General features: G+C 49.8%; 1 protein-coding gene across 2 annotated transcripts in view; it reads right to left on the bottom strand.

Moving 5' to 3' along the window:
- Positions 1-15,928, bottom strand: part of ATP2C2 (ATPase secretory pathway Ca2+ transporting 2) — an 83,978-nt gene that overhangs the window by 33,052 nt on the left and 34,998 nt on the right. The window contains exons 7-11 of one of the 2 annotated variants that reach the window (XM_037816096.1): positions 13,595-13,703; positions 6,650-6,799; positions 6,492-6,560; positions 6,083-6,158; positions 1,590-1,656 (exon numbers count right to left, since the gene is read on the bottom strand). In XM_037816096.1, the coding sequence (XP_037672024.1) occupies positions 1,590-1,656; positions 6,083-6,158; positions 6,492-6,560; positions 6,650-6,799; positions 13,595-13,703 (471 nt within the window). Of the gene's footprint in view, positions 1-1,589; positions 1,657-6,082; positions 6,159-6,491; positions 6,561-6,649; positions 6,800-13,594; positions 13,733-15,928 lie in introns of both variants that reach the window. The other variant, XM_037816097.1, reaches the window with a different exon arrangement.

Here is a 15,928-nt window from a genome sequence, read left to right as displayed (position 1 = left end):
TTGTCTCGCTCACTCCGGCCGGGGCTGTGTGAGCCACACTGGCCACCCCCACCCGCTGTGCTCACTGGAATTTACTGTAACGACAGTGACAGTTTGGGTGCTAAAAATGGATACTTTTATATATAATTTTGATGTATAAATTAGAAAGGCTCTAAGGATCCCTGTAATGACAACATTCTTCCTTGCCTGCTCTATGCTTTTTTTCTTTATTGAGTATAATTCACATACTACAAAAGTCACCTCTTGAAGGTGATGATTCAGTGGTTTTTAGTACATTCACAAGGTGAGCAACCATCACCACAATCTAATTCCAGAACATTTTCATTACCCCAAAAGATACCCTGTGCCTGTAAACAGTCATTCCCCTTTCCCCAGCCCTGCTGCAACCACGAATCTACTTTCTGTCTGTATAGATTTCTCTCTTCTGGACATTTCATATCAATGGAATTATAGAATATGTGGTCTTTTAGTCTGGGTTCTTTCACTGGACATAATGTTTCAAGGTTCATCCACGCTGTCACCTGTATCAGAATTTCACTCCTTCTTATACTGAATATAATATCCCACTGTATGGGTAGACCAGAATTTGTATATCCCTTCATCCATTCCTGTTTACAGACCTGTCAGGTCTGTTTACATTGTGCATTTGATGCACTAAATATGTTTATTCTTTTCTAATAGAACTTAAAATAATTTACCATTATTAATAGAAACTATTAGTTACCTAAAACCATCTTGCAGGCACCAGCAGCTTGGGAGTCACCCTCTGGAAACCACCGGCTTGCCATGAGCCACCAGCACCCATCCCAGTTAGCGAGGGCCCCCTGCTCGCAAGCAGCCCGGGGAGGCTGGCAGCCACGCTGCCCACTGACCGAGCCAGGCTGTCCGGCTTATCCTTGCACCTTCCCCCAGGACCCATGGGGTGCAATTGTTATTTATGGTTAGAATCACGGCGTGGTGCCAGGACATGTGCCCTGGGCTTGAAGTCAAGGGCCCGATTCCCAGTCCTGCCACCAACGGTGAGCCTATGCCTGCAGGACCTCAGTCCTTCCCAAACTCAGAGCCTCCTCGCTAAAACAGGAGAGGCTGGAGCAAGTTCCAAACTAAGAAGAAGCTCAGACACTCAGAGAGCACTCACTAGGTGCCATGTATGGGTGAAGACGCCTGCACGTATTAACTCTCAGAATCCTAGGTGGGGTGCACGGTCATCCCACTGTGCAGACGAGGAAACTGAGGCACACAGCGCTAAGAAGCTCTCACAAGGCCACCAAGCTAGCTAGCAGCAGAGCCAGAATTTAAGTCCAGGCAGGCTGGCTCCCAACTCCATCTTAGCTAGAAAGATCCAAACCCCAAACCCACAGGCTGTGAATGACAAGAACAAGAACCCCGACTCATATGCTTTCGGTCACTGTGTAAACATCCTCGGGGCACCTCCTGCCTGCCAGTCACCGCGCGAGCGGAAGACAGTGGCTGGTGATGAGGGTGATGTTCTCCTGCACCCTCCTGCCCCATGCCCTCCCCACCCTCCCTCACTGTGGAGCTCAAGCCCTGAGCCCACGGCAAGGCGGGGGTGGTCCCAGCTCCCTTACCTGACCCCAATCGTGAACATGCTGAGGGCTGCCTTCCCTTGCAGCCATCCGATGAACATGATCAGACCTGGGGAAGAGACACGAGTCAAGGCAAGCACATGCTCAGGCACCTGACGGCACTTCAAACGCATTTCTTAGGGAACGCAGGGATCCTCCTGCTGGGAAATGATCAATAACCACGAGTCCTGCCAACTGCTCTCCTTTTAAGGAAGATACTCTTGTATCTACCAAAAAATGGCTTGATTTTTGCAGGAAAGCACCAAGCCAAGTTCAAGTTAAAGAAAGAGACAAACACACAGTTGATTTGTGAACCGCGTGTGAACATGTACATGTTATTCCCGAGAGATTCCCACGTCCAGAACTTTCCCGGGAGTGTCAGACGTGGAGATGACAGCTGTCCTAAGAAGGCGGCTGGGCTGGTGAATTATTTTACCCCATAGTGTTCTTGAGTAAATACACTCCCTTTTCCATTATCTCTTTCTCCAATTGCTTATCAAATGTTTACTAAATCACAGACCCTGCATGGTTCCCAGAGACGCTGAGAACGAGAAGAGCAAGGAGATGGGACCCTGGGAGTGAAGGAAGACGAAGGAACACGCTGGGACACGCAGATGCTCACGAGGTGTTCTGGGACTGGGGTTCCCAAGGTGCAGCCTCAGTTTCCTCGTCTGTAAAATGGGGGTGATGACCGCACCTGCCCCAAGCAGTTGTTTCGCGGTTAGAGATGCACCAACCCACCGGCATCTGGCCCACAAGAAGTGCCAGCTCGTTATCTCGTTTCCACCATGATCGGAAGCGGTGGCAGGGAGGTGGGGAGGAGAACGCCTGCTGGCGGGTCTCGCGGGACTTGCTGAAGGACATCAGCTTTGCTTTGCAGGGAATGGACCCAGAGCACGTTTCATGGTGGGTGGTGGTGGGGGTTGATTTGATTTGTTACTCTATTACGTGTTTTTGAAACTATGATTAGCTACAGAGCTCATTCGTCAAATGAAACCTTGGCTGGAGCCCAAGGTGATGAAAAAGATGTGCGGGGGGAGCTCTATTAGAAGGGGGCCTGGGCCCCACCCACCCAGAGCCCATCCCCACCCTCCCAGCCTCCCTGGGACCTTCCCCGGAACCTCCTCACAGGCGCTCCTGCATCGCTTCCCAAATCCACGTTCAATGACATCACGTTTGTAGCTTGACGGTGGCCATGCTGGGGGTACACCATGGAAACCCTACGCAGCAGGGTTTTATTTCCCCAGGAAAGCCGGCTGTTAAGTGTTTACCAACACTCCACTTCCCCTTCATCTCCCCTTAGAGACGGAACCCAGTTTCTAAAGCCCCAGTCTGCCCGAGTAGCTCCCGAGCTGTTAAGGAAGGAAAACATCTAAGAAGTGGTGTCATGAGCTTTAGCATGGACATGCCAATTTAATTAAGTTCTAATTTAACTTGAGGAGTGAGGCCTTACACAGGCCAAACCCTTCAGACTTGGAACCTTTGAAAAGCAAATTTCACCCTGCAGAAAGGCCTGTTAATACTACCTCATTTGACAATCTGGCAGCACATCTACTTGGGGGACTGAGATGGAAAGGTCGGTACTCATTATTATCACAAAATCTCCACTAGTAACCCACTCCTCCAGGGCAGGGGTGGGAAACCTTTTCCTGGATTGGGCCAGATTGTAAATATTTTAGAGGTTGTGGACCACGTGGTCTCTGTGACAACATAACTTTGCTGATATATAATGAAAGCAGCCGTAGACAAGGCCTCTAAGTGTGCACTCAGCTGTATTCCAATAAAACATTACTAATCAACACTGAAACTTCAATTTCATATAATTTTCCCATCATGAAATACTCTGATTTTTTGCCCCCAATCATTCAAAAATATCCAAAAGATTCTCACTTGCAGGCTGTATGAAAACAGGCAGAGGGCCAGCTCTGCACTGGGGGGACCATAGTTTCCAAATCCTGCTCTAGAACATACAGCCAGGGCCCTCCACGCATTCTCTTCTGCCAGGGATGCCTGATCCGCTATCAGCCCCGAGGACGGCAAGTGCGCGGTGCACACACAGCCACTCTCCCCTCCTGTGTCGGTGGCTGATTCCACGAACCCATCACTGTCCTCCCTGCCATCGAGCCTAAGCACGGCCTCGGAATCCTCTCCCAGGCGGCACCTCCAGGACCACAAGCTGGGATCAGAAAAGCCAGCTCCTATCACTGCTCCAGGCAGAGTAAGCAGCGGGCATAGAACAGTTCAATACAGTAAACCCGGAGGTTCAGCAAGCTTCAGACAGTGACCCCAGAGCTGAGGTTTGGGAGGAGACTGGAAACCAGCAGGTCGAGCAGGAGCAGCCAGGGAGGGCAGGGCGGGTGGCACCGTCACCGAGCACCTGGGCGCCCCTCCCGGCCTGGGCGTGCTGGGGGCTGCAGGAGAGGGCAACCCGACAAGCAGCCTGTGCCCACTGGCTCCTACCTCCACGCTTCCTTTAACTCTCACAGCCACCCCGCAACACAGAAGAAGAGAATCGCTTTGGGGTCAGAGAGATCTCAGTTTAGAATCCTCAGCCGGGAACCAGCTGTGTAACAGGGGCAAGCTGCTTAGCCTCACTGAGCCTCAGTTTCCTTATCCGTAAAATGGGGAGAAGAGTATTTACCTTGAGGGGCTGTAAGGAGAAGTAGATGAAATCTTGTAGGAAACGCTGCGAATTCAATCTCTGTATGCTGTTACTACATTTACAACCCCTCCCTTAGACGAGCAGAGTGAGGCAATTCCTAACTCGTCAAATACTCACAAACGACCCCAGGCAGGGGTGTGCCTCCTCTTGGAGATAAGGGCATCCGGGCCCACACAGCTCACCAAACTTTCCCAAGGTCACTGAGCTAGAAGTGGGCGAACCAGGCTCTCAGCCCGGGCTGTCTGACTCCAGAGCACACAACCTTAATTACTTTGCCGAGTGTCCGCCTCTTATAAGTCATAAAGGAGAGGGAAATGCCCACCAAGCCCTTGAGGAGATCGTTCCCTGGAATTCCTAATCTCCTCTTTCTTTCTCTTGGCAAACTCCTCATCTGGCAAGACCCACGTTCTTATCACCTGCTCCTAACCTTCCAAGGCCAGGATAACTGCCGCCTTACGTTTTGTGTTTGTGCAGGTGTCTCTCCCCGACTGGACATGGGGCCCGTCAAAGGACAGAGACCGGTTTACTCATCTTGATGGTCCCAGAAGCTAGCCCCGGGTCTGGCATGCCACAGGACACTCCCTAAACGAATTGAGGCATCTTCGTGGCCAGATGCACCACAGAACTGCTGCGAGGAGGGACAGCGGTGTCTCCCAGGAACTTCCTCTGGCTCCGTCATTTCAGTTAGACTCACCAATGCTCCCCTCACCACTTCTTGTGCTATGGGCTGTGGTTTGTCTGTTCCCTTTTGAACCCATTTGCTTCATAGATGTTTACTGAGGATCTAACATGGGCCAGATACTGGCTGATCCTGGAGGCTGGGAACAGAGGATACATGAATTCAAAGCTACAGCTGGAAACAGCCAGAAGGAGCAGGTGTGGGACCACAGCAGCCCAGTGGGGCATTAAATTTCAGTCTGTAGCATCATATTGATGCTGTTGAGTGAGTCTGGTGTGCAGCCAAACGCCGGGAGAGCCGAGCCCAGGCCCAGCCTTTGCAGTTGCACAGAAACCTGGGGGTTGGGGGGTGGGATGGGGGGCTCCCTTGCAGGTGGAGAGGTCATGTGACTAGTTGGTGGGCAGAAGTGATGACTCCACTTCCAGGTCCCGGCCTTAAGACCTTCCACATAAGCCTCCCTGCTCTTCCTTCCCCACCTGGCGGAATTGGACCAGGGCCTCCAGGGACCTAGAGGAAGGCAGAGCAGAAACCTGGTAGGGCCTGGACCCTTGCATCAGCGTTTAGAGGCCAGCCAGGAACACGCCAGGGTCTATGGAGTGGGCAAGATATAAATTTTTATCATGTTAAGCCATTAAAGTGAAGGGGCTGTTTGTTATAGCAGCTGGCCTAGCCTGACTCATTCAAAAGCCGCTTGCTGCTGTTGGAGTCTGTGATTCCAGTCCCCAGTCGCCCCTCAGGGGAGTAGATATAGAATCAAGAAACAGTCATAGTGTGATTTTGAAGACCTTGTGGATCACACCCCCTTTATCTAGTGTATGGATGAGTGGAGGAATGGGGATAAAAACTAAAGGACAAATGGGGTGGGATGGGGGGATGATTTGGGTGTTTTTTTTTTTCACTTTTATTTTTTATTCTTGTTCTGGTTCTTTCTGATGTAAGGAAAATGTTCAGAGATAGATTGTGGTGATGAACGCATAACTATGTTATCATACTGTGGACAGTGGATTGCATATCATGGATGATTGTATGATGTGTGAATGTATTTCAATAAAACTGAATTAAAAAAAAAAAAAAAAAAAAAAAAGAAACAGTCATGGCTACCCTAGGACGGCTCCCCTCAGTCCCCAGCAGCCACGAAAACACCGCTTCACTTACCAATTATGCCGAACGAGAACGCTGTCAGTTGCTTCCCCAGCTTGTCCATGCTTTTCTGTAAAGGAGTTTTAGGTGTCTGAAAGGGTGACAACAATCGATTTATTAGACAAGACTCCAGCAGTATCCCCCAGCTCCAAAACACATGGCTCTTCCAGTGAAAGGTGAATATACAGGGGCACACATAGATAAAAATTCCTTGATGTCTACACTTAGGATCGGTGTACATTACTATCTATATGATATATTTTGGGAAAAAATTTTGACAAGTATTTTAAAATAAAAATATTTTTTTAAAAGCTACTCACATGAACCCTATCATCCTCCTTCCTAAGAGGCAGGGCAGGTACTGCTAGCCTAGAAATATCTCCTACCCCAGATTACAAAAACTCAAGATCCCCCTGTCCCTTACCTCTTCCGCTTGCATCATCTTAAACACCTCCCCGAACTGAGACTGCTCCCCGGTTCCGATCACGACTCCCTGTGGTCAGGAGAGAGAAGTGTGGACTCCGAGCCTGGCAAACATGCCAGTGAGAGGAGTCCAGGCCCCCGGGGGGCTCCGGGGCTTACCTGCCCCTTCCCACATTGCACCAGCGTCCCCATGAAAGCGATGTTGCTCAGGCTGGAGAGGTCGGTGCCGCCCACCAAGGGGATGTCCGTTTTGCTGCAGGGCTCTGCTTCTCCCGTAAAACTGGATTCATCCACCAAGAGGTCCGTGACCTAGGGCAGCCAAAGGAAGAAAAGACAGAAACTTCCTCTCACCCAAAGGCTCACGGTGCAGCTCAGCCCCATGATGCCATTTGCCAGTGGATGTCAAACAAGGGTTATGGGTTGAGTTGCATTCCCCCAAAAGATAAGTTCAAGTCCTTTAAAGGCAGCTGAGCCCACAAGCCCCCTTCTTCCCTTCTCACCTGCCTCTTTCTTCCCGCCTGGGCCTGCAGTGTCATGGCAGTGGCAGCTCTAGAACCTTCTTCTAAGAATTAAGGGGATGACCACACTGGAAGGAGGGCAGGTAGGGAGCTGGCCCTGGACCACCCAGTGCCAGTCTTCTCATTATCTGTGTGCAAAATGGATCCCTGCCCAGCTTGAGACACTTCAGTTTTCATTGCACAAACACAACTCCTAACATTTGGTCCTCAGGACAGCAAGTTAACTGACATGAGAAGCTCCTATCTTGCGATGAAAACAGGGATGGGAAAGCTGAGTCACCACAAGGCCCCTGGGCCAAAGAAAGTGGTACCCACAGCAAGCAGAGATGTGGTTTCCAGGAAATACTGTCTAAATGGGACATAATAATTTGAATTTCATGTTAATTTGAATATGCTGTACTTCATTTCCAAACTTGGCTTACTTTTCCACCCATTTTTATGTTTGTACACATATAAGTAACCAAGTAAGAAAAATAATAAGTCAACACTGGGAAGGGAACCCACACATGACTGAATCTGAGATGTGACTCTGCAGCAGGTTTGGGAGTGGGGAGTAGGAGGATAGCGTGGCTGGCATTTGGAGGAAGAGCTAGGGGATTTAAAGAGGACTTTAAGGATGAGCAGACAATTGGTGACAGAAACAGGCAAATTCTAGAGGGAGGGAAAAGGGGAGTTTGGGAAATGATAGTGAACACAGTGCTCATACCCCTAAGAAATGCAATGGTTCTAGGCTCAGGGCTGGGTGCTGTCCCTGGTGCTGAATCCACAAACGGGAAGGAGAGCTGCCCCTGCCCTCAAGGGGACTTAACTCAGCCAAGAGGAGGGCACCCAGGGCATCTGATTCACTGCAGGACACACGCGGGGCCACGTGATTGGAGCAAAGCATTCATGGAAGGTATAGGTGGAAGCCAATTGCATTCAGCCTTGACTGTCAGGTTAAGAAATTTGAATATTACTTTTGCAAGTAGGCAGGAGCCATTGAAAGCCTTGAGCAGAAAGGAAGGAAGGACATGGGTGAGATGTACAAAATCACATTAGATTTTCAGAAGTAGGCCAGTTGCAGTGAGGGGAAGTCCATAGTCAGATTCATCTCTGCTACAGGACAAGTGACACATAGTAAAGCTCTCGGGGCCACTGGGGACAGAAAGGAAGGGAGAACCAGATAGAATCAACAGAATCAATTGGCACCAACTGGAGACTACTTCTGCAGAAGTGGGCAGAGGGAGGCAAGATTTAGAGCTGAATCTAGTTCACAGAGCATTTTTAAAAATCAGCTGATTTGATCTGGATTCTATCTGCTGAAGGTCTATTTGGGACTGGCAGGAACCAACCCCTTGAGCCGAGATGCGAGCCTTGACTCTTCCTCATATTTATTTGGTTTTTTTTTTTTTCTTTATTCCAGGCTTTTATGCTTGTGTGAGACCAGTTGAGTGCTCTGTCTGCAAGATGCCTTCTGTATTTCCATTCTGTCTTCCAGTAGACCCATCAAGGTTAGAGACTTAAGAGTCCTTTTTTTTTAATCCAAAAAATCATATTTGTAATTGTGACAATGATTTTGAAAAACTTTGTCCTTCCATTTATACAGCGGATAGGTGGTATTATGGATTGAATGGTGTACCCCCAAAAATCTGTTGGAGCCCTAATTCCTGGCACCTGTGAGTGTGACTTTATTTGGAAATATAGTCTTAGCAGATGTCATCAAGACGGGAAGAAGTCATAGCGGAGCCTTTCGTAGCTGGTAAGTTCTGTGCTCTCCCCGTCACAGCTGCAGTATGTGGAACATCTTCTGGACCAAAAGTTGGGAGACACTGGGTTGGAAGGTCACAGATTAATCTTTTCTAATCCCAACACTAATTTCTCCAAGTACAGGAGGGACCTCATAAGCAAAACTCAGTTTTGTTTTGGGTTTTATTGTTAAAGAACAATTAGAAAATGAAATGCTCCCCCAATTTTTAATTGGTCAATTCCACCAGACTTTCCTGGACCCAAAGAATTTTAAATTAGATTCTTTGCTTCAATAACATTGGAGATAAAGACTCTCATGGGCAAACTAAGTGGAGGACAATTAAGTGCTAAACAGGATGGTGCTAAATTAAAGGACAATAGAAATTCAGGGAACAGAAATATTATTTTTGAAGATAGTGAAGGTGATAATAATGATAATAAACATTGGCTGAGTGTAATTTCTGGGGCTCCTTCTCACGAAACCTTCACAAGTACCCACGTGCAGAGGGGGCAGGGGCAGGGGCAGGGCCTGAGGCAGGAAGAGAAGAGCCAGGGACTCAGGGAAGGGCCTGAGGTGGTCAGCTGGCTGCTGGGCAGAGACGTCCACGTCCCAGTCCCTGGAACACGGGAACCCGTGACCTGACAGGGCAAGGGGCACACGGCAGACGTGATCAAGTTAAGGACCCTGAGATGGGGGTCAGAGTCAGAGAGGGAGCCGCGACGGTGGGTGCAGAGGTCAGATGAGCCCTGAGCCGGGAACGCAGGTGGCCGCGAGCAGCTGCCAAAGCCGAGGAAACAGCGTCGCCCCTAGAGCCTCCGCAGGGGGGCAGCCCCACCGACACCACGATTTCAGTCCATAGGACTCATTTCGGAGTTCTGGCTTCCAGAAGCATGAAGATGGAGCTGTGTGTTGTTTTAAAATCACTGAAAGTTAGGCCATTTTGTTACAGCAGGAACAGGAGCTGATACATTGAGGAACTGATGGGGAGACAGACAGCCCGAGACAGAACGACCAGTCACGGGCAAAGAGCGAGCACAGCCTGTGGTCAGCGACACGGGCCCCAGAAGGCCCAGGTGCGAACCCTCCTTCAGCCGTCACCGCTGTGACCTCAGGTGAACTGCCCAACCTCTCCAGGCTTCCATGACCTTGTTGTAAAATGAGAAAAATAACAGTACCAGCCTCCAAATGTTGTTGAGAGATGACAAAATGAGGCCATTTTTTTTTTTTTTTTTTTTTTTTTACAATGGCTAGCACAGACCCAATATATAGAGAAAAATATTAGTTCTTGTCATCTGAGGAAAATAAAGGGAGGCAGAGGTTAAGGTGGAGCTTGTGAGTCAGGGAGGAACAAAGTTGGTTGTGCGTGTGCGTATTTGTGGGGTGGGGCGGCTTCTGGTGACTGGAGTGCCGTATTGGAGGGGGGAGCATTAGGGAAGGATGTGGGTGAGCCAGAATAAGGATCGGGGTGCAGAACCTGCCCAAAACCAGGGGGGCCCAGGAGGTACAAGCAAGGACTCCCAAGGGAGCTGGGGTGACTTCCCCCCAGCGAACGCAAGGGTTCCTCCTGCTCACACACAGCAGCTCACCCAACTCCAAGAAAAGCATTCCTTAGAGTCCTGACAAATCCAGCTCAATAGTCTTTTTATTCTAGAAACGGTGGGGAAGAAAGAGCAAGCGCATGACCTTGTCTTACTGGTTGTGCCAGGTCAGCCGACTTTGAGGTCGTTTGCCTTTGTTTTAGCTATAGGAAGAGAATATAATGTTTCCTGATCCCCCGCGATTAACTGGGTTCTTTATTTTTAGAGCTTTCTTGAGCATGCTGCTTCTGAACCTAAATGATTTTAAAACGTATGTTAAGCAGTAATGGATTTCAGAGCTTAACAGCTGAAAAAAAATTTCCACTATGAATAAACAAAGCTACTGATTGTTAGACAGACTTGCAAAATACCAGGAAGGAAAGCCAGGGAGTGCTCCTAATGGTGTCAAGAACAGAGAACGATTTGGTTTACCATAAGCAGGGCAGGAGGAAAACAACTAGAGGCGGTAAAGGAGTTACTGGAGTTTTAAAAATTGTTCCAAGAACTGTTGGAAAGGCATGCAACAATAAAAAATAAAATCCATTGCTAATATTAGGTGCCTGCTTAGGATATGGCAGGCAGGATGTTAAGCATTTTACAGGTGTTAGCTCATTTCATTCGTCATAACTCCATGAGGGAGAAGTTAGCATCATCCCCTCTTACAGATAGGGAAACTGAGGCTCAGGGGGCCAGGCACTGTTCTGGGCAGCTTGCATATGAGTCATTTAATACTCACAATGACCCTATGAGGCATTACCAGACCCATTTTACAGGTGAGGAAACCGAAGCACAGAGAGGTTAAGCAACTTGCTGTAGTCACACAGCCTGTGAACTGTACACACCCAGGATTCAAACTCATGCAGCCCAGCTGCAGGATGCTAACCACATCACCACGCCGCTTTTCTTCGCCTCTAGGATAGTGTTCATAGTGGATACAGGTCCTCCTTCTCAGCTGCCCAGCACCCGGATGCCCCCTTTCCAGCCTGGGGTGTGAGGCAGAGCCCACCTTCCAGTAGAGAATGATTCCTCCATCAAATCCATCCGCCCAAGAGTTGGAACCAGATGCTCGGGTTGGGAAAAGCTGGGACCCTGAGGGGTCCACGTGTGGCGTGGGAGTGGGCAGGCTGGGGGGTGGGCCCAGTTCCCAGTGGTGGCAGCAGGCACAGTGGCAGTGGCACCCACGAGGGCAGTGTCGTCAGCACAAGCAGTGGTGCCCCCGGGGACCAGACCTGCCGTGTGACTTTGTTCCTCAAAGTGTTGTGTCAAAGTGTCGCATCCAACCTGACACACACCCAGGGCCTCCTTTTCTGATCGACCTACTGGTTCTTGATTCTGTCGCTTGCAGCAGAGAATCTTGACACACTAAAAGGATCGTACGGCATTGTCATTCTTCGTTGTCCCCTCTCCGTGGCTGGCACAGAGGAGCTGAGTTCTCCCACCCCTTCTCAGATGCTGCTTCACAGCATGACAATATCATCAAAGCCCAGCACACTGCTTGGCACATAGCAGGCACTCAATAAATAACTATGGGGTGAAGGAACGAGCCATTGTAGGGAGCCAATGAGATGCAGTCATGTGGTCAAGGAGGTGCCCCCAGAGAAGCGGGGAGGGCTGCAACAGATGGTGCCCCTGGAGACGCCTCGGTGAGCCAGGCACCCACATGCAGCTGCATCCCCCTGGGACTTCTCCTACCCAAGGTTTTTGGGGAGAAGCCCCATTTCCTTCTCTGGTCGTGAGCTCTGAAGACACGGCCCAGCCAGCCAGGAGACCCATAGAGGATGAAAAGCCCTTCTCAGCGACTGAGAAGCCCAAGGAGGGGGAGAGCAGGGGGAGAAGTCTGTGCTCGACGCCCTGGATCCAGCCATCACTGACGCCAGCTCTCCTGCTCTTTCACCATTTGGCTGCATGGGTCAATAAGCTCCACATTTTTCCTGAAGGTGATTTGAGTTGGATTCCTGTCCGTGGCACCCTGATTCTCAACCAAGGATGCAAACACAGTTCAGTGGACAAGCACATCAGCAGGCAGACATCCCACCTTCCAGAACCTACTGAACACCTCTTTTCCCCTCACAGCCTCATCTGTTCCATAGGAAGGCAGGGGGTATAAGGGATAATGGAACAGGATTTGGAGCTACACAGGCCTGGGTACAATCCCCAGCTCTGCTATGTAGTGGCTGGGTACACAGGCATCTTACTTAATCTCTGAATGTGAGTTTCCTTGTTTGTAGAATGAAGACACTGGGGAACTGCTCTGTAAAGCCCTTTAACCTGATTTAATTAGAGCACAGAGCTTTGATGTTAGAAGTGAGTCTGCAGGGATGCAAGAACATTCTGGAAGCCCCTCCCAGCCCCTTGGGTGGCTCGCTGGCCCGGCCACAGTCCCAGCCTAGAGATTTGAAAGTCAGGGCCAGAGGGTTTGCGTGCCAAGTGCCCACACAGCAGACAGGCCTCTGGCCCTGCCCCTCCTCCACAGGCTGGAGAAGAATGTTGCAAAAGCTGGTCCCAGTTCCCAGCTTCCAGCCCTCCTCGTCCCCCTCCAACCTTCCTTCAACACCCCTCTCCGAACAGAACCTTATTACTCTACAGCTTCTGAGAACACGACCTCCATAAATACATACATCGGGCAGATAACTCGGGCTTAATCCTTTTATCACTAGAAGCTTTGAACAGTTAATAAGCAATCTTGGAAGGAACCCAAAAATAGATTACTCCTGAAAACAGAGCACCCTGAACTTGATTTAACCTTTTCTTGAGAATCCAGGATTACCTCAAAGAGCCTCAGTTACCATTCTGTGGAGCTATGACACCCAGACCCACACGGGATGGAGAACAGTTTGCCCCATGACCACTAGCCCCAAACCGTGCTACTGTACAAGCCTGGGCTACTTTTTATGGAGTTTTGGGTTGTTTCCCTGCTTCCCCGCCTCATTATTAAGCACTCTGATATCACGTCTTTCTGGCAGCACTGGGGCTGTTTCTGAAAGAACTTCTGCCTCATTACCCACGTTTAATTTGCTACTGCAGTCGGCTGTCGGTTAGAAGAATCCCATTACCAAAGCTTTTAGACTTACACTTAAAATGAGAATGAATACTTTATGAAAGTATTTTAAGCTTTATGCTTAAAATTAGCTCGTTTTGGGTGTGTGTGTGTGAGTGGAAGAGAGAGACAGGTTGTGTGTGTGTGTGTGCCGAGAAACAGAGGGATCACGAAAGGTGTGCCTCCAGGTAAGTGGAGCACCTGTGCACCCTATCGACGGGGTTTGGGGGCTCGGGGGCTGCTCACCTCGGTGAGCCGAATGTCCGCAGGGATCCGGTCTCCGACAGCGAGCAACACGATGTCCCCAGGAACCAGGTCTCGTGCAAGCAGGTGCTGGCGTTTTCCTTCTCTGATGCTGCATTTGAAATGGTGACACAAAAGCATCTGTATGGACATCGCAGATTTTTTGCACTTGAATAAACTTGAGCAAAGAGAATAGAAACCCACTTTCTCTTTCAAGCATGGACAAATGCCTGTGCTTTATGTTTTGTTTTTACATTTCCTAAAAGACTTTTGGGCAAGTGTATGGCTGCTGGGCCGCCCTGGGCCTACTACGGGCCTACTACGGTTTACCTGCCTGGCAGCCAGGCTGAGCACATGGGCCTCCGGAAGCTTCCCGCGGGCCTGGGCCAGTGGTTTGAAAACCTGCCCATTGGAGCCCGCTCTTGGCAGCAGAGGGTGCCCAGTTCCGGAGGCAGAGCTGCCTGGAGGATTTAAGGGGTGTGGAGCCCGAGTTAAGTGCCTGGGAATTCGGGGCACCTCCCATGGGGGGTGTCCATCCCTCACGTCTGTCTGCCATTAGTCAACAGATGTGCTTCCGTGCCCCCACTCCCACCACACCCCTGCCCCTCACCTGGACAGCTGCAGCGGCCTCCTGGCTGGACCCTGCCTTCTAGCCCCTCCTGTACGTGGCAGCCAGCGCACTCTTTAAACACAGAAACCAGACCACCAGCCTCTCCTGCTCCAAACCCTCCAATGGCTTCCACTGCCTTGAAGTCAAATCCAAAGTCCCCACCCCCCAAGGCCCTCCCAATGTGGCCCCTGGCTCCCCCCACCTCCTCCTGCTCCCCGCTCCCCCCACCACTTGAGCAGGCCCTTGAACACATCCGGCTCTCTCTAGTCTCAGGGTCTTTGCCGACGTTGGAAGTTGGCGCAGCTACTCCCCTACTCTTTCGTGTTAATGAAATTCTTGTCTTGCCCGGTGTCCACCATTCTTTCCACAGCCTGTATGTCGGGGCTGGACCCGGGGGGAAGACCCTGACTGGCTAAGACCCTCCAGGTGGTCCCATCCCCTGCCAGGGATTGGTTTAGGTCAGGGCATTTTTAATGCAACACTGGCCTTTGTGATGTTAGAAGAATGGGGTTAGAAGAATCCCATTACCAAAGCTTTTAGACTTACACTTAAAATGAGAATGAATATTTTATGAAAGTATTTTAAGCTTTATGTTTAAAATGAGCTCGTTTTGACTTCTAACCCCATTTGCTGGGGGCTCATGGGAAAGGTTTCCTCACTCCACACACACACACACACACACACACACACACACACACAAGCAGCCTGTTCCTCTGTGGGATATTTTCATGCCTGATTGTGATGCCTGGAACTGTGGCAGCCACCTTGGGACCATGAGGAAAGCCAGCCAGAGAACAAAGCCAATCTTAACCCAGAGCCAACAAACTGAGGGTGGCAGGGGAAAAGAGAGGGAAAGGACCATCTTGGTGCCATCATGAATAGACTAACCCCGTGGTCTCCCCATCTCAGACCCCTTTCTATGTAATATCGCACTTTCTCCCTGTGGCTTGTGCAAATGGGTCAGAGTTTTCTCCTGCAGCGAAGAACACCCATAAGACAGACAGTAACTGCTCCTGCTGCCTCTAACATCCTTCCTTCAGCTCTTCCACGGCTGCCTCCTCAACCTAAACGTCAGATCAGGACATCCTGTCCACCTGCTGGTAAAGCAACTCTCCCCTCCTCAGCACCAGTCACTGTTATGACTCTGTATTTTGTTTTGACTTTTGTGTAATTTTTTTTTTTTTTTTTTTGATGCTTCTAGAAGTCAACAAAAGCAACTGCAAATGTAGCTATAATTTCTGGGCTAAATCTTTCTAAAGCGCAAATGTAGGATGTCATTGCAACTGGCTTTCTAAAGATTGCTTTATAAAGCAACTGTATGTGATTCCATTTGTATGACACTCCGGGAAGGGCACGTTGACAGGGCGGGGAAACCCAACAGTGGTGTCTGGGGCGGGGGAGGGAGGGCGGGTGCAGTTGCTCAGAGGCGTGAGGGAATCGGGGGTGTAAGAACCACTCTCAGCCGTGGTTACGTGACTGTGTGCAATTGTCGGACTCCCAGCACTGTACACTAAAAAGGGTGAGTTTTACTTATATAAATTATACCTCGGTTAAGAATGAAAAGCAATCCAGTAAATGGTTACATCCGGAGATCACGAATAGAAAATGTATACTTGTGACCTGGGGCAAAATTTCTGGTGACAACATATTACATGGATTCAGAGAGAACTTCCCTGACAGCTTAGAGGAGAGTGGGGGTCACAGGCACCGGGAGGCGGGTAAGGAAG

Source organism: Choloepus didactylus, chromosome 22, assembly GCF_015220235.1.
Source record: "Choloepus didactylus isolate mChoDid1 chromosome 22, mChoDid1.pri, whole genome shotgun sequence".
In the NCBI taxonomy this organism is placed as follows: Eukaryota; Metazoa; Chordata; class Mammalia; order Pilosa; family Megalonychidae; genus Choloepus; species Choloepus didactylus.
This window is presented reverse-complemented; position numbering and strand designations above follow the sequence as displayed.